Here is a 25,848-nt window from a genome sequence, read left to right on the forward strand (position 1 = left end):
ACTGAAAAAAGAAGAGTCAGCATGGTGTATTTACCCAACAAGTAACAAATAAGCTTCTTAGTTTGAAAGTTTGTTGAGGACTTTCGATCCCTGCTTTGAAATAGCATCCTGTTCAAAAATGACATGCAGTTCTGTTAAAAATAAAGCTAGAAACCTAAGAACATGAATTCAGATGAATGTCCAGTCCCTTAATATAGAGACCAATAATAGGTCACTGTCCTTTCTGTATGCGGATTCATCTTAAAAATATCTTAAAAAAGAACCAGATTGGTCCTTTTGTGCATCTTTTCGCCCTTCTCAAATGTAAACTACTATGGTATTTAGATGAGGACACAGAAGTGTTTGTACAATAGAAACATTTCCTGTCTTGAACCAAAATACATATGCTTAATTCACGGCTGCATTATATTACTAGCTTGCAGTAGTCCTGTGACTGACTATTGTTTTTTCTTACTGGTTATTTCCAATGATAGACTCCCAGCTGACAGCAGAAGTTCCTTATTATAAGGACCTTTCATCCGTATTTTATTATTCTCATAAGCCTCTGTATTAATGATGCCTTCAGACCTTGTATCATCCATAGGTTTATTAGCAACCCCAGCTTTTAGTGCTAGTCTTCCATGAAAAATATTTGGAGATATCAGTCCCAGATGTTTAGCTACTGATTTCCTTCTGACCTATATTTTTTCCGTCACCTCAGTAACTAGAAGATTCTGACTTAATAGAACATCCCATTTGATTCAAAGCTAAATATTTTAGTAATTTTACACTGATTGATAATCCTTTAGTTGTGGGTCAAGTAACAAGAATATTTTAATTGTGGTTTTTCCAGTCAGCCAATGAACCAAAGACAACTACTCACTCACCAGAAGAGGCAGACACAACCTGGTTACAAACAGAACATTTACAAGCGCATTTCCATAGCATGTACACTGCAGCTGGTGCTAACTGTGCAGAGGTCCCAGAAGTTCTGCTAAATCTATGTTTGGACATTGCTTTATTCATATCAGCTTCCAAGGTGCTCAGTATTCCAGACCATTCACATATCTTTTTCTAAATAATGATATTAAATCAATATATAAACAAGTCAAAAGAAATGTCAACATTGTACAATAGCTACTGCAACGTAATATGTGTTCCTAAAAAGCCACAGCTGTGTTTTATTGGTCCACAGTGTAATTTCACTCCACAATTTCATTACAGAATATTCCACATCCTGCTTTACAAACACTACCTATTGTTTCGAGGTATAATATTCAGTGTAACAAAGAGCATAGTGGGCAATATACAACAGGACAAACCTCCTGTTAGTCAGAAAATGGAACATAAATACCTGATTTTAGTTCTGTAACAGCATTTCTGGCTCACTGAACATGTAATTCTCAGAGGATGGATTCCAAGTGTTGATATATTTATTGTAAAGTAAATTTCAGGGTCAAGAACTAGCCTTCGTTACTATTTTATAGATTATTTCCTAGGAAAGTTTATACAAATCATAACTTGAAACAAAGAGCAAGCCATTATCTGAAATTCAACCACTGCATACAGTAGGACAGTACCATGATATACCTAGCAGAAAGGTTTTCTGCTAAATTTTGGGCTGTATTATAAAGAGCAGGAAAGTAGCAGAGGAAGGCCAGCAGAGAATCCTAAGGCCACTGAGGGGACGTGCAGAACAAAACTGAAAATTCATTAAATCCTCTCTGCACATCATAACACCTGACCTGAAGTGTGGACTCAGAAGAAAGGTAGCAGCTTTCCAAAATAAAACATTCCCCATCTAGATAAAGTAATGCCACTTGAAAAGGCTGCTGAAATCCCTGCCTGTGGGAGTATTCTGTACCATCTACTCCTGCTGGAGAAGTGAGGCACAGACACGATGAAGTGAATAGCAGAATGTTTTTTGTGGATGCATCTCGTAAGGCAGGTGTAGGGTACAAGTCAGTCTCTCAGTCTAAGCTTGTTTTTTTCTAAGCTGGGAGGTCAGGTAGTCAAACAACACGCTCCTCTCACTTAAGAGCAGCGCTTAAAAAGAGAGAGCTTCACAAGCAGATTATAAATCCCATGAATTGACTTTTTCCATTATAAATATATATATATGAGCATGTTCCCTGTGAGACACAAGTGATGTACAAAACAAAGAATTTTTTTTATATTGGTTATAGATGAGGTCAACTAAGGTGAGCACATGGAATAGTATTACCTTAAAAGCTGTGAACTGCTAGGAATTCCTACATCACATGGTATCACACTGCCCAGAAATGTAAAGCTACTTCCTTAACGGTAAAAAAACAAAACACCCTTACTACAAAACCTTGCAAAGGAAGTCCTCCTTTCCTTAGCTCCTACAGTATTTGTAACATTGAAAGTCATCTATAATTTGCTGATCTGGTGATACCTGTAATACTTCTCATTAGACTTAAGTAACTAACTTGAAATAGTCGTAAACATGCTTGGTAATAGGAGTTCTAAATTACACAGCTACAAGACAAACAAAAGCCTGTATTTCGTACTCAATCCTTTTCTTGTGCAGCGGTGTCACATTAAGAAGGGGAGCTTCCTCCAACCCTTTATATTTGATCAGCCTGTCAGCTTCCCCAGAAGGATGAAATCCTTGTGTCCGCCCAGCCTGCCCGCTACCCGTGTTTTGACAGCCTGCTGTATGAGACACGATTCGACTAACCTGCTCAGGGACCCCTGCTGACAGCATCACTGAGTCACATCCCTTGTAACAACTACTGAAATCCCTGGAGACTTACACAAAATGAACTTCAGCTGAAGATTTTTGTTACATGAAATACAAAGTTTGTGACAAAGTAAGGTTTGAGGATTGCCAGTGATAATACACTGCCTGCACAAAACAAACTTTAAACACACTTAACAGCTAGCATGAGTTAGTCATAAATAAAGTTCTTACTCAATAGGCACCCCCAGGGGAAGAAGGCAGGCTCACCCTGTCAGCTGATCCCAGAAGGTAAAGGAGTCTTCCCTGACCACTTCCCTCATTTGTCCTCTTCATTTAATCTGATGAAAGTAATTTCACCACAATGGCTGGCTCAGCAGCAGACATCATCTCATATATTCTTCATGTGACAACTGCTATACAGCTTATCAGCTGTGTGGTAGCATCAAGTTCTCGTTCCTGCAGGGAGTACAACAGAGCCTGGCCACAGGGTCCCCACTCGGCTCCACACTCCATACTCCTATCAGCAGGTGCTGGGATGGCAGAGTGTGTTGCTTAGGGGGCTGTGGCAGATTCCATGCATGCCAGCTATCCTAAAAGTGATAGCTTTATTTTACCCTTAAAACCTTTCTAGAATTCTATGCTTCTGTTAGGTCCCAGTTTTCTCTAATTCACTCCAAAGTAATTTTCCCACAACAGGAAACCAATTGTGCACGTACCCTTTGATTCACAAACAGGCAAGGGAACTTCAGACAAATTTTTAAATGGAGCACAAAATACAAGCGCTTGCTTGTATTCACTGCATGTGGTTCTGATCTACATTTATTCTCAAAAAGCTCACTTTTGCATAGAGGACTGTCTCATTTTTATTAACAATTGATCTCTAGCTATCTATATGTATGAAAAATAACATGCATACTTTTTGCATTTGCAAGCAGATATTAAAGAGAGTTTCTAAAACAAAAAAAAGCCTCTGGTATTGCCAGGGTGTTTACAGAGGGCAAAGATAAATAAAAAAGCCTGTATGCAAAAATAATACACAGTTAGTATTGTTGAATTCTCAGTACTGAGAAGTAAAAATTAAACTATATTGTCACAGGCAATAAAGAAATAAAAGGTCAGTGTTTGACAAAAATGCCAACACAAAAAGACCAATCCTTTGGAGAAAATAGCAACAGCCTCAGCAGGCATACAAGAAGTTATTCCTCATATTTCTGAGATAACAGGGGCATGAAAGAAATGGGGTTTTTTTCAACACTTTCAGGATAACACAGAAACATTTGAAAGGAGATGGTCTTTCATGTACTAGGATATAAGAACAAGTTCATGGTCTACCTTAGCCAAACGGTCTTCACTCATTGGCACTGTTACTGACCAAAAAAATCTATTCTATTAATGCAATGAGAAAAAATGTGTGAAAAAACCCCAAGTGTAGCTGATGAGAGGGCAGTGCAATTCAGAAAGGAGTGTGTGAAAACAGCTCCAAGCTATCCTTTCCCCTTCACTGACCATGAATCAGCTGCTTGAATTTTTTATTGGCTGCTAATGACTCCATGGGCACTTCATATTAAGGTGTGAACAGGAGAGAGAGTGGGAAGAAAATCCTGGCAGCGTTGTGTATACTCTTAGCTCAGCCTTTACAGGATCAGCCACAGCTTGGCAGGGTCTCAAACAAGGCAGCTCCTATGCAGTCCAGGTAACACCCTCCCCTACAGCAAAGCACCGGTGCTTTCCGATTCTACCAGGCATTTTACATAATTATAGGAACTTCTTCCTTACCCTGACCACGCAGTAGCTACACCATGCCAATACCACAGGCTGCCTCACTCCTGGAAATCTTCACTCCCCTCATCTCTGCCGGGTGTTCTCTGGCACTGATCCCTTGAGACAAAGGCACACATTTCTCAGTTCATTTTTCAACTCATGAACCTCTCTCCACAGGAAGGAATGATTCAATTCTTTACAAATATGCAAGTTTAACTAGGTAATAAGCACATTTCTTAGAGTCTGAGATTTTGGCAGTCGCTCTGGTATGTTATCCTACCTCAGTAACTCCTCTGTAGCAAACTCCGAGTTAAAGCACATGTCACTGGCCTCTCACTGCTATCACCATCTGCGACAGCTTCTTTTTTCCTCAATTATGCTCATGCTATCTAGGCTGAAAAAGAAGTCTTCCAGTCCTTGCCAGTCTAAGCATATGCCTACATATTTATTCAAGTAATTTTTATTGATCTGAGTTGACAATGCTATCTTTCACATCGTTTCACAGGGGTTTCGTTAACATGAGTTATCTGAAGCTTAACAGGAAAGAGTGAAGATTGGATCAAGACTTCCTTATTTACAAGTTTTTCAGAGTGAAATGGTGCAGCAGTGTGTTTCAGTGAATACAAAATTCAGAGTGCTGCCCGATAGTTACAGACTATCATTGTAACTATAGTAACATTGTAACAGATAGTCAGAGCATTGTCACTAGAAAGGCCACTCTACTCTCTTCCTAAATCCACTGGGAGACAACATAGTGAATTCCTGCTGGATGACACCACCAGCAAACTCCTATTTCTTTTCCTGTGCTGGCCCTGTTGCTCTCCTCAGCAGGTTAAAAGCAAAATCAAGACACATATATTTGAAACTTCACCACTCATCCTGTACACCCAAGACCTAACACCCACTGCACCCATGCTGGGGTGCCAGAAACACCCACGCTCCCCTCCCCAGGTTTGTCAGCTCCATCCCTGTCTACTGCTCAGTACAAGCAGCAGGCAGGAGCAAGTTGCTGCACCCCTTTCTCTCAGGTACTAGCTTGTTAATTCTCTGATAATAAGCACACTTATCGAGGCTGGCTGCAAGCAATTCAGGAAGTGGTTAACACATCCCTACTTTTTCACTTGATCAAGATTAATTTTGATGTTCAAGTACAGTCCATGCTAAATGAATGCATTCTTGTGGAAGGGGACACAAGCAGCACATAGCACTGGGCTACAAGGTTAATACAGATTTTTTTTCCTGTAGAACCTCTGAGGAGAAACATTTCTGGCAATAGCTGTCATGCTATTGTCAGGCAACTTGACCACTACAGCATTAGTTTTAATATGCCCTGAACTACGGGGAGGATTTAGTTTGGCTTTAACTACATACGACAAGACTGGCACTAGGTTTGACATCCCAGCTGAAGAAGCAGAATCCACTAATTAGTGCTACAGTACATCCAAGGGATTGTCTATATACCAGAAGCTAGTTTTGAAATACAAGCAGTATCATTTACATCCCAAGAAAGTAAATACTAAAGAAGCTTCACAGCAAGCATAATTGGCAATTTAACAATTCTTTGCATATCAAATCTTAATTAAGGCATTTTGAGAATCAAGAACCTCTCTGTAAGAGGCATTTATCATTACCAACTTCTTTTTACTACTTGGTCACAGGCATCACGCTGTAAGGTACTCACAGAGTTTTTCTTAAGTAAAATTACTACCCCACCAGCCAAACTAAGCTGGTTTAAATAGTTGCTACAAGAAGTGTGGAGTCACCAGCTTTTTAATTATACTGCAGACATCTCCAAACTGATAGTAGACGACTGAATTTTGAAATACTGTTGAATTACAGGGAAAAGAAAAAAATAGACACCTTTCTTCTCTAATGAGAAACTTGACAGCCTAAGCACGTGGACTGCAAAATGTAGTGTACTTTATAAACATATACAATATATACAATATTAAAACATACATTTTAAAAGCATGCATAAACCGAATGAATAAGTACATCTTTTTTTTCTATAGATGTTTGTTACAAGTGTGCAAAAATATGTAAAGGAGGTAAAAAAATTATGAAAATAGTGCTTTTGATGGCATTATAGTAACTTGATATAGAAGAGGGTGAATGCCTGTTTAAACAGAACAACATAGAGCATATCTGATATCAGTGATGTGCTGGCTATTAGAAATAGAGACATTACTTTCAGCTCCTTCTAGAATAGGCCAAATGCTAATAACTGTGATTGATGTAAGGTGAAATTAAATCCACTGAAGCAAAATAGAATATACAGAATACTTGCAAATATATACAAAAACCAGATTCATATAAATTTAACTGATGTGGCCAACTATGCTAAAAAATTATCTTAAACAGTAATGATTAAAGAACGAGCTTTTAATTGTCCAAGAGAGCTGAACCTCTGATTAAGTATAGAAGTAACTATCTACTAGTGCACCTACCTTTTTTCATTTTTATAATTACAACATTTTTGCAGTATTAAAGTAGGAAAGTCCATTCTCCACACTAATATTACACATCAAAGAATTCAGAATGTCTTTTAAGAGCACACTCATAATACGTCAATTTTAAGAACTTGCTTTCTGAAAGTTTACAAAACGTGTGATGTATGAGGGGCTGAATGAAGGGACAGTAGCATAATCCTCTCTAAACACGTTTGTAGGATACTGTTAATGCTGCTTTTGCTGCATTAATGTACTTCAGATGAGATCATTCCAAAGCTGAAACTGTGCGCAGAGGCCATCTCCAGGTCAGGGACATAAAGTTATTTTGCAGTCACACTGTTATTTCACCACCTTATCTACTACTGCTATTGTCTCATAAATGGCAACCTGCTATTTTTAGGGAATGAAAATAAGGGGGTAAACATTCTACTATACTGCATTATAAATAAGAGTTTTATTCTAGCAAGTACATACACTAAGATTCAGAAATCTTTGTTAGAAAGAATGCATAGTGCAAGAGACAGAATAAATTTGGGGTCAAGGATGCAGCACAAAGCCCCTTTATTACCAAAGTGCTATAACAGTTCTGCTTTAGTCCCCACTGTAAAAAGGGCTCAGATCTTAAAGTTGTAGCTGAAAAATGACATAATAAATTCAAGGGTATCAAATATTTATGTTGTGGTGGGAATCAGATGTTTGTATTACGGAAAGTGCTAAATCTATCCTGGCAGCATTCAGAATGATGGCTGGAGACAACACAAATAGGTCAAGAAAATAAGTTCTAGAAGTATTTTTCAGTCATAAACTATCCCTATCTGTTGTTTTCAAAACTGCCATCTAGTATAGTATGTTTTCATTATTTAATATGTACAGGTCAAATCACACGCCTGATGAGAAACTAACAACAATCTGCTTCAAAAAAAATATCCATATAATAACTCTCCATCCACCCTTTTTTACTTTTTTTTTGTTCTATTCGTTCTCTTCCTCAGCATATTTCTATCCTTTTACATAGTAGGATCACATATATTATTATGTCAGGATTAAATGTATTTTAGCATTTCACATCAAGAAAAATTTCCATTCTTTTTGCCCAGTATTTGAGCAAGGCATTTAGCAAAAGAGTCAAACCCCAAAATCCTAAACAGAATTAAACCTTTTCCCGTAATTATTATACACAAATCACAAAGGAATCTACAAGGAAGAATTAAACTGAAGGCATGGATTTTGATCACAATGTTTACCCCAGATTTATAGAACTCAAATCCTGAGATTTTCATCCTAATCTTTAATAAGAGTTAATACTGATGAGAACACATTACAAACTGCCTTTCGTGTGCAAGCTGTCTTCCTCTGTAAAGCAAATCAGAACAATCAAAGTAACAGTCATTATAGAGATAATACAAGTTTAAAATGGTTCTGAAGTTAGGCACCTAGCAAGGGACATATGTATTCAAATAAATGAAATGCTATATCTTATTATTCAAAACAGTATGCCAGATTTTATCTGACTCAGAAGTAACAGGGCATCTGAACAGTTGCCCTTATTCAACATAATTTCACCTTTCCTAAATACCATCTTCCTTAAGGGCTTTCAAAACAAGAGTAAAACCATCCTTACAGCAACAATAAGCAACATAGACTCTTTTAATCTGGTAATGTAAAAGCCAGAGGAAACAACAGACAACGTCCATCCCACGGCTTTGATAAAAATTTCTGTTATATTCTCTACAGGTGTGCCAGTTCTTCTGTGTGCAGAAAACCACTTTCAGGACTTAAATGATCTTAATTATTGCACAGAATTGTAACTATGAGATATAAGATTACTATACATGCAGAGCCTACTCTTAGCTCTATAAAAGATTTCTTTTAAATTGTATTTATTTCTTTGCCTCTCTTTTTTCTCATTCTGAATGTCTGATGAGTCTCTGCCCAATCTAGAGACAGTATCCACAAACAAGAATATTGGGCTAATGGGACCCAAGTCCTTTTTTGGCGATGCAGGCGTGCAACTGTGAAATGAATGGATTTATAATGATATCTGGAACAATAACAACAAAGTACTTAAGCTTGTGAACACTGAAAAAAAATACATACCACTTCTATGTTCTAGGCAGGGAGAGCACAGATTATACCATTTTAACATCAGAACCTGCACCACTTTTTTTTTAAAAGAACTTGCAGCATGTTCCAGGCACAATAATACTTCTAGCTGTCTTTTATGCATACTTAAAAGTATTGTCACACACTTTTCAGTCTCATTGGTCCCAAGTGAAGAAGTACTAAAAGAGAACCAACCCACAGACTGATGTGTCCTCAGGGATCATCCACTTTTCTCTGCCAAAGTTGGATTCTGAGACTGAAGACAGACTGCTACCAGGTACTAGGTGATCACCTTTTATGTGAGGCCAAAACACTTCCATGTTGCCACATCTAAATGCATTTTTCTATTGAGAAAAATAAGCAATATCAAGATAAAACAGTCAAGGCACAACAGTTTCTGGGAACAGCTGGATCTGTCTGTTTTTTTAAAATAAACAAATAGGAACATCTAAGCTATTCCATGACTCCACATTTTTCTCTAGTCAGCGCTGCCTTTGCTATATTAATATTGATAAATTAATGTTTTGACTCTCAGGACACCACACTTGAGAGCACAGGAACCTCTCTCTAACAGCAACAGAGTTAAAGGCAGAGATAATGCAAAAGCAGACCCAAGAAAAACTATCAAAAGCAAGATTCCCACATTTATGACAAGTACACAAAAAGTTAAATGCTTGTCTGGAGCTTTGTAGCTCAGGTTGTTGGAGGCTAAATATGAACAGCTATTAACTTCCCTGAGGGCTATCCTATCATTAAACCTATAAAGCATTTTATATAAGACAGGCTCAGAAACAGTTGTCTTGTAATCATAAATTAGTTCTGAACAACATTCTACATTCTGAATTGCCTACAAAGACTGTTCTGTATTCCTGCTGTTTGACGAACCTCTGATTTTTCCACATAAAAAAATACCACCTCAGTATATTTTCATTGGTTTTCCTAAACAGTTTTTTTTCCAAAAAAGCACACGCTATGTGTATATATATATTTTTAACTGCCTTATTTATTCAACTTCAATTCTGTGTTTAGTTTAGCTATGGCATTACATCTTGAACAGCATTAGTACTAATGCGAAAGTTCTGCACGTCCGCAGATTACTTATAATCCAAACTGATTTCAGCTGTATTAAATGATTTACTCATTCTGGATTAACAACCTGTGTCGGGGGGAGAGTGTAAAATAAATATATTTTCAATTTCTACACCCCGAAATAAAAAAAATCTAGATTTTTAAAGAGAAAACTTTTAATAAATAAATAATTCGTAGATAAGGCTTTAAAATTAAATGCTGATATCTTTACTGCCTGCTTTAAGTCACAATTCTCAATAATTCTTACTGATGATCGAACTTCTAGCCCTCAATACTCAGAAAATGAACTAAACTTACCTACAAGGGTGGGAGGAGGGGTGGTGTGTGCAAATGACAGGCCAACACTTCACGTCTACATACATCTTTAATTCTTAAGGCATATTAAGAAAAGTATGTGGAAGAAGACATGCTTCTGTACAATGACAGGAAATCTTACAGATTTATCAAAAAGTCTTCCATTTTATGGTCCACTGACCAACCTGTGTCAGCTGAAACTTCTAGCTTTGTGAACCAGCAGAGGAATATAAGGAAAATTTACTAGAGCGTGTTCCCGTCTCGCATCTGAAGACAAGTACATGGAAGACTATTCAAAATTATCTCCTGCCCAGGTTCTTATACACTGAAACATTGCTAATTATTAAAAAGAATGTATGTGCACCAAACATTTTAAGGCATAGATTTCACTGGTTTTCTCACTCACACGACTTTTTCACAACTACCACAGCTCCAGCACAGACACATAATTCAGGTGGTATTGTTTCTTTATAAGAAAGTACAGTTTAAATTATCATTTGAAAGTAACAGACAAAACGTAACACCCAACTGCTCATATATCTGAACAAATGGAAATTAAATAATATTATATTCACTCCTGTGCCACAAAAGCAAGTTCTACATTGCACATGCACATGTCACAGTAGATCCTGAGTGCCAGAAATCTGTTCCAGGAGCTCCCTGTGCTTCTAACTTTATCATTGATGTCTGCTGCTGCTGTAGCCCTTCATTCAACTTGAACTGCATCCTGGGAAACTCCGTTAGGGATAACATGCAAAGAAGTGCACAAAATTTCAAGTCGTATCAGGAGAAGTTGTTTTATCAGTAATATTATGTGTATCAAAGCAGCAAGTCAGACTTACCATATATAGCCTTTTTGTGTTTACTACATTTGCCACAGACTGCTAATCTGTTATCTGAACATTACATGAAACAAAGCCATTAAAAATTGTGTAGCAGCTTTCAGAGGTGAGGAACCCCTACCACTTTAAAGACCAATACATTATGTGCTGGGAGGAAGCGAGTGAGCAAAATAGTTTACGCATCTTGTATGCAGTAAACACACATTTAAACAACGGACAGTACATCAGTCACCAATCTGTTTATTTTGAAAGTGATCCAAGCTCCTTGAATTTCACTTGAACTAGCACTAGAGGAATGCCTTATTCTAATTCAGTACATGCTTTATCACAGTAATAAACTAATTCTGTTGTTATTATGTATACATTATGATTGGGGCTCATGATACTGAAGTCAACATAAAATGAACCCCATTTGAGAGAAAAAAAAAAATTAATTCTCTGCAGAAGGCTACCAATTGCCAGTTACTAAATCAAATTATTTCACAATGTTCCTTGACACAGACAAAGTAGAGCAGAAAAATTCAAAAATTTCAAGGAATAGCTGTAGAAGTTAAATACTATTGTGCAGTCAGAAGACTCGCCCCTTTGATAATGCAGTTCCAAATTATCAAAAGTCAATCAAATAAACACTAAAAAAATCGTTTCTATATATTCACAATGGCTTTATTAAAAGATTACACTTACATAAAAAGAAAGGACTGCAAAACGCCTCACCTAAGCCTGCTATCGCAAGCAACTATATTATATAACTCAACCACAAAAGGAGAACCTTCTAGTTCTTAACTTTTAAATAGTTAGTTCTGTCCCAGACTTTGCTCTTCTTACCAGCTTGGCTCTGTATTTCAGCCTGGATTTACTATTTACAGTTAGGTCAACATTATTGTTCCAACATTAAAAAGCGTTACTTTGCTTAGAAGATACACTCCTTATGCATAGTCTAAATAAAACTTTTTGACTCAAGAGAAGAAAAAACAACCGAGTTTCACTGGATCTTCCTCCTATTAGCCTGCAGGACTCATAGGAGTTTTAAGGAATGAGTTAGATTTGACAGAATTGTTTATTAATTTCCAGTCATCATATGTGTTCAGATGCATTGAGTACAGTAACTTTGCTTAAGTTCTTAAAAGCAAAATGGCTCTTGCAGAGCCCTCAACCAGAGATGCTTTGGAAGCAGTCCCACTTGGCTTTCAGAATGCATCTACAGGCATCAGAATGAGACAACTTCTAAAGGAAGCACATGTAATGCAACAGCTAGTGACGGTCAATAGAAAACCTAACCACCATCTCAGTGCGAACACTTCTCAAACTGGAATGCAATTCAACCACATTGACATCTAAATGGACATAAGACAATCCAACGAAGGTCAACGTGAATATTAGTAATGACTACCTTTTATCAGCTATTATCTCTTTCTTTGCCAATTTTCTTGTACGCCATAAAGCCTTTCCATATTAATATCAAAATCTATTATTCCATCAAGAATGAAAAAAGAAATGAATGAAAGATGAGTAGTACACTTCGAACTCAGCCAACATGCATTTAGCTGCTTTACTGTAAAGTACTTCTTTAGGCAAGCATTCCTATACCTGATCCCTTCTGTGTAGCCAGCACTAATCTGTATTTTATTATAATCTCATAAAAATTAACTTACTAAAGGTCACGAGGCAAGAGAGGTTGGGTCACCACTAACAGGAAGTTGACAAGAGGTTCCAAAGGATGCAAGTACAATATGGAAATACTAGCTCAGGTCCTGAAAACTGGTCTACTTTAACAATACTGCTCCCGGTTCAGCACATCCAGCTTGTTCACATCTCCACACCATAGTCAATCGAGCACTGCCTTAAGGAATTATGTCCCCATTTTACCTTAGATACATGCCTCACTTCGTTCAGCTCATAATAAAAAACAACCAAGAGCTCTGATGAAACAGAATTTTCTGTTTAAATATCCATCTTGTATCGGTTCATAAAACCGCTTGAGCATATGGTTTCTCATTATTTTTAATGATACATAAGGTGCAAGATTTACCACTAGAAAAGAGTAGGAAAGGATAGATGATGAAAAGAAAGACATACGGAGAAAACACAAACAGAAAAGCCTGAGAAGGGAAAAATACAAAGTAATAAACACAGATGCAATGAAATCAAGAGCTCACAGTCATATCGTGGACACTAGAACTCTCATGGTGCCATTGCATAGCTGTGTGTGCTCAGTTTGAGGTAAAAATGTTAGCACGGCATAATTTTAAACAGTAAAGCCAAGTTTTTTCCGTCATTTTTATTTTTAAATTGCACAAACCACAAAGATTTGTGGTGCATAAAGCCATTTTGAATAGGCTGCTTAATTAGTACTCTGAGTCTAATGTACCAGCTGCCTGGGGATCTGGATAGCAGCCAAGCATCCCAAGTTCAACACATACAGCAGTTCTATCTGTTCTTTCTGCTAACATAGGAGGACTACAGCTACTATAACTTGTAAATTTACTACTAATACATCTTTCATGAAGTTTGCTTTATAAAACCCTATTAAACCTATTAAAAGAGCAGATCAGTACTTCAAGATATTCTGGACTGAAATGTACTTGGTGTTTTTTGTGGTTTTTTTTTTTTGGTTTTTTTTTTGTTTTTTTTTTCAAGGCACTTCAACTCAATAGCCCAATGTGAAAATTTCAGGATAGCTGGTCACTTTTTTGGCATTATATTCATAAATACAGCAAGCTGTTATTCTGTTACTCCACAACTAGGAAGGAGAGATGCCATGTGAAATTAGTAATCATATCCTACATGTAGTAGCACTGTTTGCATATCAATTTTTTCTATCAAATTTCTTTACGAGGAAAGCTGTGTTAAAATGTCTATTTTACAAAAGCGTAAATTTAAACATGCCCGTGTTGAGATGATTTCCAATAGCTCAGTGAACAGCAACGTATTGTAGTGTGTCAAGTAAAGCTTAAACAGCTTGGCAGAATCTTTGGAAAGCAAATGGAACAGCACAGTTTATATAAAGGCAAAATTTCTTTCTCCATGTATACGTATTAAAAGGAATCCAATCACTGAATTTCTTGCTGTTCACTTGCTCACAAGAACAAATTGTATAAATATTCCTGAAAGGTGAATTTGTGAATCAAGTACCTTAAATATTTGATAAAAGCAAACTTTTATGTTACAGATTTAGATAAAATCCTTTCATTGCATAGCAAATGACAAAGATTTTATGTAATTAATCTTTGCAGTTTAAATACCGTTGTCAATGTTAATTATTTACAAGGCTTTGACCACTGGCTTTTCACATCCAAACTTGGAAACAAGTGTAATGAAGAAAAAAATTACAGAAATATATAGTACTTCAAACAGTAATGTTTCAAGTATGACCATGTATTCATTCTAACCGATTTGCCCATCATGACTTGAAAATGAACAATTGGTTCTATGTATTTAAAGAAAAGCTTTATCATGCACGAGCACAGTTACAAAGCCATACGCATGAGTGATTTAAAAAAATCCCCAAACTGCATGCTGTCCTAGAAATCTGTATTTCTATGCACCTACAGTAGTTTAATTAAATGCGCACTACTAAGTACCACATCTAAATAGTGTGACTTCTACAAAATTTCATTTGGAACTATTCAGAAACACCAGCTGCAAAAAAAAAATAAATTAATATTTCCTTAAAAAATCCTGCCAACTCAGCACACTCCTTCGGAAATGTCTATTACTATCCATTATCTCATCCCAAAGGATAAACTTAGAGAAACCATTATTAAATTTTGAACCCAACTCTATTATAAATATTTAGTGTCATGGGAACACTCTGAACTCTACTCCTTATTTTGCTCTGGAGACATCACCTAAGGGAAGCATTCCATTTTAAGTGTATCAAATAATGAAACAGTGGCATGTTTCTCAGTTTTTCTTAAGCAGTATGTTCCACAAAAAAAATTAATATATATTTCCTTCATCAGTTTGTATTTGTCATGACTTGTACATAGGTTGCCATGTTCTGCATCACAATTGTTTCCATCTACATACTGTAGACAAATAGGGAATTATGAAAATTTACTAAATTATTAAACTGCATTTAAATGAGAAAATAACTTACCTTGCACATCTGCACTATCAACAAACTGTTCATTGTGAAGATCTGGAAAGTGCAAAATTAGCTGTTACAGAATTACAGGGTTTCAGCAATAAGCTACTGTAACATATAGACATACAGCAAGCCAAAACACTAAGATATGACACAATATTGAAGAACAGGTAAATAGCACCTTTTTTAAAAAAAAATTAAAAAATCCTTCAATAGATACTGTAATAAATGTGCTAGAGATTATAATTTCAGCTGCAGTTCACAACAGTAACAAGGTTGTCCTGGTCGTAGAAAAACTGTTTATTATTCCTCTCCAATGCTTTTGCCTAACCACTTCATAGACAAGGGCTGAATATATAGTATTCACTACAGCAAATAGAGACCAAAATTTTCAAGCTTACGTACTTTGTAACGGACAACAAAATCCATTTCTAGTCACCAGAATAAAAACCTGGCTTTTGCAATGAATTGGTCACGTGTATCTCTCCACCATAATATGAGAATTTAAGCTATTTCATTGCAGCGCCTTTCTCTTTGGTATCCAGGAAATTGCCTACTAACTTCTAGTTTCAGAATAATGTTTTTCATACCATAGGCCGAATAGCCAGAAATAAATCAACCTGACTTACATGTAGTCTTCTCGGAAAGCTAAAAGAAAGACCTAATCTTTTTTTAAAAAAGTATTGCCAAACTACTTATTTTGACTAGCAAATATACGAGGTCTGCTCGTATATAAACACTAGCACAGAGGTATTCATCAGGTTACTAGTTGACACTGTACTATAGCCACTGTAAACTGATGAGACAGATTTTATATATGGTGTCAACCACTCCCAGGGTTTTGCAGAGTTATGTTTATGAAAGGTTAACAGCAGGCACTAATATAAGTATCATGACTCTTTTCAGGCAGTAGGTGAAACCTTGAAGAAAAAGTGGCTCTGTCTTCAAAAAAGTGACCTGACCTTTGCTTTGGTGGGTTTTTACTCTGCAAGAAATAAAAAGCACTGCATGCTTTCCAATGCATCCTTTCTAGCTGATAAACTATTTTGTTCTAGCACTCAGCACAAAAGGACTAAATTTTTAAAAGATCAAGTAGCATGTTATTAGTGCCAGCTAACAATGGCTCCATATGTCATACTAGAAACAAGCTTCATAGACCTGGAACATGTCATACAAATCATGAACACTGTAAATATGTAATTGGCCAAGAACCTTTGATATGCTTACTGATCAGAAGTAATTCTCATTGAATTAAATATATTTAATTTTATAACGACTTTGCAGTTCTTTGGATATCAAAGGCATCACAAATCCGGCATGCTTATCATTTATGACACTTCTGCTCCGAGAATTTCTTGCAGCATGCAAAGAACTCTCTGTAGGGTAACTGTGACATATCGCACCAGCAAGCTAACCTAAGAATGACCTGACAATTAATAAAATCTGTGCAAAAATCACAGTAGTATGTAATGTTTTTACCTGCAATGGATGAAATGTTTCTGGAACCACCTGTAGTTCAGAATAAACAATAGTGGGGGTTTTTTATTGGACACAGAATACATTGATAGCAAAAGTAATTCTTGTATATGATGTGGTAGTAAAGAACCCCTTCTGTTAGCAGACTTTAAAGTATTTGAATATATTTAAGTTTAGTGTAAAATAATGCTTTTATGGAGCCAGATCCTGCAGTCTTTGCACAGCTAAAACTTCCATGGAAATCAATGGGAGCTTTTAAAGTATAATAGTAAGGACATGTCCAGGGTCACTAGTATAATACAGTTCTGCTGGTATGCTTTATGTGTCCACTCAGACTTTCTCCGTCACTTATAAGACTGTAAGAGATCAAAATATAAAAACCCATGTGAATTCAAGAAGATAAATACCCTTCTTAACTAAAGAGTATGGCTTCAAAGAGCGTATGGCATGTAATGTTAGTGCATTTTTTGATTGGCTAAAATATTAAGTATCATTGAAATATTTTAACCTTGTCTTGAATATTTACAATATATTAAGTGAATTTTAAGAAAAGTTAAAAAAAATCCCTACTGTAACTTCAACAGCAACGACCATTTTGGGGAGAACTGTAGCAATGCCTACGATGGCAGAATTTGGCTCCGTATATTCTGTTACCAAAAATACAGACTGTTTATATGACATAAATTGATTTTTAAAAGTTACTAGAGCTATAAGCACCATGGGCCTAGCCCTACAGGTTATACATTGGAATTCCAGGGAGAGTTTGCCTCAGTGAACTACAAGGAACTGTGCTTTGTTTGCAAAATGCGCTCGATGCTATTTTTCTGCAAAAATCAGGTATTCCAGATCTAAACTTTTTGATACCCAAAATTAAAGGGGGCTGATCCTCCAGACCCCACCCCTACGGAGATGCTACGCTGCAGAAGGTGCAACCTCTTCCGTAGGCACCGGAGTATTCCCAGCCAGCCCTGCCCCGGCAAGGCAGCGCCGCGCTCCCGGTGGCTTCACTGGGGCAACTCTAACCGGCCGCGCGGTTACCCGCCAGGTTCACAGACGGCCTGTTACTATCATCGCTACTCCGGGCAGCGTTTGCCTACGCTGCCTTCCACCGAGCTGTGCTTCCAGCCGCCAGCCCGCCAGCGCGAGGGCCGGCCGGTGCTGGGGGGGGGAAGGGGCCGCTGCCAGGCTCGCTGCTGACTCGCGCCATTGTTGATTTCGCTGTTGTAGGGGAAAGGCTCTAGGGCGGCAGATAAGGCTGTTGCCATGGTGATGAAGGAGATGCCGAGGGAGGAGTCTGCCGAGGAGAAGCCCCTCCTCACTGTGACATCACAGGTGGGCGGAGCGCGGGGCTCTGCGGAGGCCGCGGCGGAGCGCGGGGGCCGGCGGCGAGGCCGCAGCCGCTCGGGGGAAGCGGCGGCCCCAGGCGGAGGCGGCCCAGCGCCCCCGGCCGCCCCGCGGTGCTGGGATCCCCTCGGCCAGAGGGACCCGCACCCGGGCGGCGCTGCCCCCTGATGCGCGGGGTGCCGAACGCAGGGGCCGGGGGGGCGCAGCAATCGGTTTGACGGGAAAAGTTACACAAAAATGCGCTTTCTCCCCTCAAATGAAGGGATCCGTAGAACGTACGGTACACATCAGTTACCAGAAACTGTATTTAAAAAGCAATTTAAAATTTCAGTTGTAATTCATGCCATCAATATTCGCGCTACAAACACTCATTTGCAACGCACATAAAATATTCACGCTCAATGAATACATGAAATAAACAACCACTTCACAGTGGTACCACTTTCCCTGTCGCCCAATCCCACCCCTAAGCTCTCACTGGGATTCCACTCCTGGCCCAGGTCAGCCGGCATTCTTTTGCACAGCTCACTGCTTTCGTTTTACAACTGCATTCCAAGGAAGGATATCATGTCATCACGGGAAACCTCACACCTTGGAGTAGCCAACAAACCTTGGGTGGTTTCATTAGTTACTTGAAGATAGTGACTGAATGCTACTGTAACACACAGCCCTTCCATCGCACTGCAGGAGCGGATTTTATTCCCTCCTGTCGCTCACGTACGTGAGTTTGTTACCCAAGCAAGTGCATTCAGCTTACTGTTAATATTTAGCACACGTAAGTTGTTCCTACTCCTCAGGAGGTTCAGTGGAATTAAGAACAACTATGTGGTAAGATTAGGTGAGAGAATTCAACAAAAGCCACAATCCTGTTTTATTCCTTCCGTGGTTTTGGATAACAGCTACTGTACTTTCTGGAAGTATTTAAGTTGCACGCAAGGCCAGCACGTACTTCTCTTACAGAGCATCGCAGATGTGCTGCACTAATGCGCACACGTTACAGAAACACCATCTGCCACCCTGGAAAGCAGGGCTGGCACCCTCCTTCCAGCCCCTGCTGAACGCTGTGTTCTGCTTGCGGTGAACACAAAGCAATCACACAAAGGAAAAGGGTGCTCCCTTCAAGGCATCATTTCCAATTCCTAAGTGACAAACAATTAGACTCCAACATAAAATGCTGTCCCCTCTACCTCCCCCACAACCACCGCCACTCCACCCCCCAAAAAACCTATTTGAAAACTTCCATGGGTTTCAACAGGGCCAGGAGCCTGGGTTCATTAAATGTTTAGTGCACCATTTGTAGTGGTTGTCGGTCAGTCTCCTCAGTGATAGTCTATGATAAATTTATGAGTAAAATGCTTGTCTCTGTTAGTCAGTGTAATTTCTTCCACTAAACAAATACCTACTTCCCTGCTATGCACCAAAGGGGTGCAGAAGCCAAAAGGAAGCAGACTCAAGTGAAAAAGTGAGTATTTTCCATAGCCATCTTTGCATCATGTATGTGTGATGTGCAGTCATACGACCATGTTGCATACATCATTTGTATCCTAGTTGTCTGGCTGTGATGTTGTTTTGAGGTGCTGTCTCTTTAGTGTGTCTGTGTAAACCTCTCGTTCAGACCATTCATTCAGAATAATGCACTGCTATATTGCTATATACGTTTAACCATCACCATCAAAGTGGCTGTGTCTGCTGTTTTACATGATGGAACAGATGGATGTGGTTGCTGCTCACAGGGTGAACCGCATAACTTCCAAGCTGGCTGCAAATTTCTCAAGCCAGATTAAATTGAGTCAAGAGAATAAGGCCTGGTCTTTCCAAAGTTCTCACCACCACCAGACCCGCTACAGGCACATGTGTATTTTAGGAAGTAGCTGTTTACCTTAGGTATCCGTGTTGCTCCACCCCTAAAACTAAGCAAGAAACCAGCAAGTAACTTACAAGGATCAAGCCCAAATAGTATAGTATCGGCTTCTCTAATTTTTTTTTTAAAAAGATAATAAAAAAAGAAAAAAGTGAAATCTCACATTTCCAAAATCCTTGATGAATGGAGGATTAATCATGTCTGACTATAGAAGCAGGAATCATAGGTGGAACCTGATACACAAAGAAAAGACTCCAAATCCTTGTTTTAAGATAAATAGATAGTGATAGTGTATGAAGACCCCTGAACTAATATTTTAAAAGGTGTCTCTTCACTCTTTTCCTCTGGACAAAGTTAAAAACACGTCCAACACAGAAGTCGGATAGATATTCACATTTTATTTTATGCTCCTAGCACAGACCTGCTTGTAAAATATGATACTTATTTGTCATAATAATTACTGTGAATTAAATTTTAATGAAGTTTCCAATTCACAGATTATTTTGTATCATCAGGGTTTATTTGATATCATCAGATCTGGAGGCAAAACTTCAACTAACAAACCAAAAAAAGCACTGCAGACTCCAGTGGGGCTATGCCAATATATGGTAACTAGGAATCTTGACCAGCATTTCAACGGTAATGAGAATAGTACAATCAGCAGAGGTGTATTCTAGGTAACTGAATTGGCCTCTCAGTATCTACTTTGTGTGATTGTCTTAATTACTTTCAATGAAAGTCACTTCATTGGTATGAGAAAGCATTCAGCAGCTGTCAAATTTAATACTTCAGGTATCAACAGAGAGTAAGCTTTCAGTACTAATGGGATTTTGTAGAACATAACTCTATGCCATGTTGTTGTCTCCTTTTATCTCTCTAAAAATAATTCAGAGGAGACTGGAATAAAGGAAAAAGCTATTTTTTAATATGAATAGAACCTAGAAAAAGAGAAAGAAAATTTGATGAGGATTCAAAGATTAACTGGAAGTTAAGCTCTGAATCAAAGTACTTCTAACTGAAGCAGAGAAATAAATGAGAAAAACTGTGCAAAAAAGTTTGAATTCAATTCCAAAACAATTTTTTTGTTTAACCTCTTCACAGCTTCTCTGCATTTGTCAGGAGAAAAAAAGCTCACTTCAGACTTATTTTCTAATGAGAAATTTGAACCTGAATATCCCCTGCAATGATAGCTTAATTCTACAGTCAGCTATGAAATTCTCAATTTGCTGCAGGTCAGTGAACTTCAAAGGATCTGATTCAATAAGGTTCTTCGATCCACACTTATACTTTAAAATATGATTAACTGCTTTATCAAGAAGTAAAAAGCACATGCTTGAACACCTTGCCAGCCTGATTTTAAACAAACAAATCTCAGTGTCACAAGAGTTACTTGTCCCAGATTCATCACACCTAATTTAGATTCTTCATTAGAGTACATAAATTAGACAGCTAGTGATAGTAGCACCCCTATAAAGATAATAGAAAGACAGACCACCTGCAGGAGATGATTCATATCCAAGACGATCCTGTGGCAAATATACTTTGTTTTTATATAGAACAGAAATGGGAGTCCATGAAAAATTCACTATTAGGAAAAAAGCGCAAAGCTTATATTGAAAGCTATTCCCACTTCTGACTGTAACTGAAAAGTATGGGAGCTGCCTACTTAGAATTTACACGAACTACACAGACATTGCTGGGAGTAAAGTTTTAATACTGACTGCTTACAATTTACAAAGTTAACCTACAGAACAGTTAGGTTTTAGAATTTGAACCAGAAAGTGGAAATTTTACAAGTTGAAATTACATTATAAGAAACGTGGAGATTCATCCTATCCCATAAAAATGCAAGCTACAACACACAAGTCATAATAATAAAAAAAAGAGATCTATTTCATGACTACACCCCAATTAACTCCACCAGATGCTTAAGATTTTTTTAATAGTCTCATGATGAGGTATTAGTGAGTATTCAGAGTAGGAGCAAAAAAAATTTTTTTTTAATGAGCTTCATTTACATGCTATTAGTTGATCCAAGCACATTTAGATTTACTCAAGGGCTTATGAGTAAAATACTCAAACATTTCCACTGCCTGAATGCCACTGTTTTAGTGTTTGGGTTTTATTCATTTGTTTCTGTTTTTTCCTTGGTCAGTTGGGCTTTTTGCTTTGTTCCGGGGTTTTGTGGGGTTTTGGTCTTTTTTAAACCTTGATAGCAGATCTTTCAACTGCTTCAGTTTTTTAAAGGAAACAGAGTAAAGATAGCTAATACTCAGCTCCCAATGTTAGTAGATTTTCTGGTTGTGTATCAAGGACTTACTACATGAATTTGATTGCATAATCACCATTTCCACATAGAAGTTAACAGTCCCATTTGAATCAATCACATTCATTCTAAGCTTCTTAGCATTAGACTTGCCTTGACTTACAGCCCACTCCGCAAATGTTTACTAAATAACGTTATAACAGAATAGTGGAAAGTTAAAGAGAGCGTAATTAGCTTCTGCTCTCTTTTACACCAATCTAAATCAAAATTAACTTAATTTTAACTAACTGATGTATATTAACTTAAAAAAAGGCAAAAATCATGCCCATTGTAGATAGTGACAATAGTTAAGTTTGGGCTACACTAATTCACTGCACATTCCTATCTGTCCTCTGAGAACAGTGGCAGTTTCCTCACTGATGTTAGGAAGACTAGACCGCAGATCACATTTTTTATATTATTTTTAAAGCATTTGCGATAAATTCATTAGCATATTTTCCATACACGTCAAATCTGTCTCCTTTTATTGACTATAAAAGTTTTGAGCAGTTTAGTGGGAGACACTTCTTAAGTCCTACTGATAACTCTTTTTCATCTTTTATTAAAACAGAATAAAGAGAAACCACAAAATGTATAGAAGTATTCTTAGCAGTACAAATATTAATTGGTTCTTTACCATTAAGTTAAATATTGCTCGATACTATTATTGGCTGTAGGGCAGTATGCCTTATTTCAGCAGAAATATTCTCATGAGTATAATAAAGTTGCCTTGACAATATGCTTAAAAGTCATAAATTGGCTGCTTGCCTGAAGTTATACAGATTTCTGTCACAAATTAAATACTTTCTTAAAAAAAATAACAGTTTTAATTTGAAATTAGCATGGGAATTGATGGTGTAATTTTTTCATAAAATTAAAAATTAACTATACATTTTCATACATTTTAAAATGCCTTACTATTCCAAAAGCACAGAAAGATTTGGGCAAACTTTTTTTTTTAAATAATACACCAGTTTAACCCTGAGGTTTTATATGAATTATTAATAGGAATTAATTTTCAGAAATTTGTTGGGTTTTCATTCATGAATACTTTAAGTAAAAATATACTATCCTGTTAAGGGACTGCAAGCCACGTACTACAGTTCTATATTCAGTGAACTCTCTGTACAGTGAAACTGTTCTACTGAAATCCAAGTTCAAAGAACAACCAACCTTCAAGTTTCAAGCCCTTCCATCTGCAAGAAATGTTTCAAAGCAACTACACATGCCATGACAGATCCCTACAGAGAAAGACTGTATAACTTGACAAGAAATTGTGACTTGATTCCTATGACTGTCACAGTAATACATCCAAAACTACAACCTTATTCAAGATACACTAAGGAACTCTGTTTTAAAAGAAAAATCCACAGAAAGGAAAAGAAAGATCTGTGTGATTTCAAAGTAATTACAACCAATATACAAAGATAAGTAAAAGATAAATTTTGTTGCGTGGGAAATGAACAAAGAGCATTTTCAACACAGTTGAAGATCAACAGGAAAGGCATAAGCTTTACAAAAGCTAAATTCTGTGAGAAGTCATGATATATTTGATATAGTTCATTCTCTCATCTTCATAGTCTTTATGCTGCTAAAGCATGAAGATTTGGTCTTTAAAAAAAAAGCAGCAGTTGTACATCTTCCACCTAAACTGACATCTGATTTTATAACCACACTCAGAATGGTGCATGAAGCTATATACAATCTACTACTGCTGAAACTCTTGAACTTATCTATGGATCACTGGTGGTTCACAAAGAATTTGTACATGCAATTTAGTTCTGTATGCTGTTAGTCTACTTCCAGCTAATGAAAAACATGAAATAGTAGTATTTTGTAAGCAATCATCATAGTTGTGCCCAGAGATGCTGCAAGACTACAAATATAATACCTGCAATGTGAGTGAAACAGCACCCCTCTAGTTGCTGTCCTCTGCATCTTATTTAAAAGCATTTGAGAACTGTGGCTCTCAAAGTCAGACTTCCTCTTCAGCTGGAGTTGCCACAGAAGAAGTAAATTCAATGAATGATACAGAAACCAAAATCTGGCATCATAAATTACTGTTTGTTCCCTGTAGACACTATCACGACACTTGTGCCTCCTTCTACAATGTAGGTTTCTTCAGGGCTTTCTCAACAGGTAACTAAGATTCTGTAGCCTTCCTGTTCTACAAGACTACTCCAATCTGCATTTACTCAGCTTACATATTAAATTTGTTAATCCCTCAATTAACCAGCAGACCATTTTAGGAGTACAGACTAGGTACTTCCATAAACTAACATTACAGAAATAATTTCTTTAAAGGAACATTCTTTAACTTAGTGACCATATTACTTCAAGGATCTCTAAGCATCTATGATGAGTTAATTTTGTCTTGATTACCATTGCAGTTCTCCAGTTCGGACAATGGTATGGGGAAGAGGAGAGGCTAGAACTCAAATTGCAGGGCAACACCACAAAGACAACACACAGTCAAGTAACAGAAAATAAATAAAATCTTCCAACACCCAGGAAAGCAAGGCACTTGTTTTAGTAAACAGCTTCTTTTACTTTAAAAGTGCATAGAGCATGCAGATTTACAGTAAATCACATTTTTATACGAGTAGCAAGGGCCAAACTGTAAGTCACAGCCAAAATATGACAAGTGTAAATGTCCTCCCCTTTCCCCATAATCCAGCAAGACAGTTAAGCGCATGCTTAACCTTGCGTTCTGCAGAACACGCTTAAGTGCCTTGCTGGAGTGTGGCCAAAACACAAGAACCAGATACAACTCTCATGTTTAATTTCCTTTAGCCAGACCAAGAGGAACAGAGATGGTAAACTGTGAGATATTTAGTTTTACCTTGCAACAATACACCATAACTCACGTAGGTCATCACTTACAAACGCAGGTAGGATGCCACTGTGATACAGCGGTCACAGCAAGTTATCATCAAGCAATACAACTGCTGCTTATGAAGATGCCACATAAACGTGTTACCATTTACTGATTTAGGCATGAAGCATAGGTTTTAAACAACACAGCCGGCCTGTGATTTTAAATATCCAATACAGTGTCTATAGTAATCCTCCCACAGCTCCTCTGACTTCACACAAACCCTATGACAGTTGTTTGCATTAAGCCCCAGTGGGTGACTTGGCTTGTGAGATTTCAGGTAAGACAGTGCCTCTGATCCACAGGCCACTCCACTCACTTCCTACTACTTGGCAACAGAGTACCAGTCACCACCTGCTCAGCAAGACTAGTCTTCAGAAAGGCAGCAACACCAAAGTGCTCCTCACAGGAGGGTGAAATCAGTTTGTCTCAGTTTTAGAGCTTCCTGCAATTCACATTAGGTGAAAGTCAGTTATACTGTGTGCTGTGTGAATTGATTCTCTGTTCTTGTGAAAACCAAATATTTGGCTGGCATGTCAGTTTTGTTGGGACATGAATTCACACCAGAATGACAGAGAAAAAAATTAGTACCACCTGGTACAAGGCAGATGCAAAAAGTCAAGCAGTGATCACACTACGCAATAGTAAATAAAGTGTGAGATGATAACTTGGGTT

General features: G+C 37.6%; 1 protein-coding gene across 2 annotated transcripts in view; it reads left to right on the forward strand.

Moving 5' to 3' along the window:
- PEX5L (peroxisomal biogenesis factor 5 like) overlaps window positions 1–25,848 on the forward strand; it is a 117,021-nt gene that overhangs the window by 53,693 nt on the left and 37,480 nt on the right. Inside the window, exon 1 of one of the 2 annotated variants that reach the window (XM_055724079.1) lies at window positions 18,021–18,120. The exons of the other annotated variant lie outside the window; for it this stretch is intronic. Coding sequence (XP_055580054.1) covers window positions 18,052–18,120 — 69 coding nt within the window. The 5' untranslated portion in view covers window positions 18,021–18,051. Of the gene's footprint in view, window positions 1–18,020; window positions 18,121–25,848 lie in introns of those variants that run through there. 2 annotated transcript variants of the gene reach the window in all.

Source organism: Falco cherrug, chromosome 11, assembly GCF_023634085.1.
Source record: "Falco cherrug isolate bFalChe1 chromosome 11, bFalChe1.pri, whole genome shotgun sequence".
Lineage (NCBI taxonomy): Eukaryota > Metazoa > Chordata > Aves > Falconiformes > Falconidae > Falco > Falco cherrug.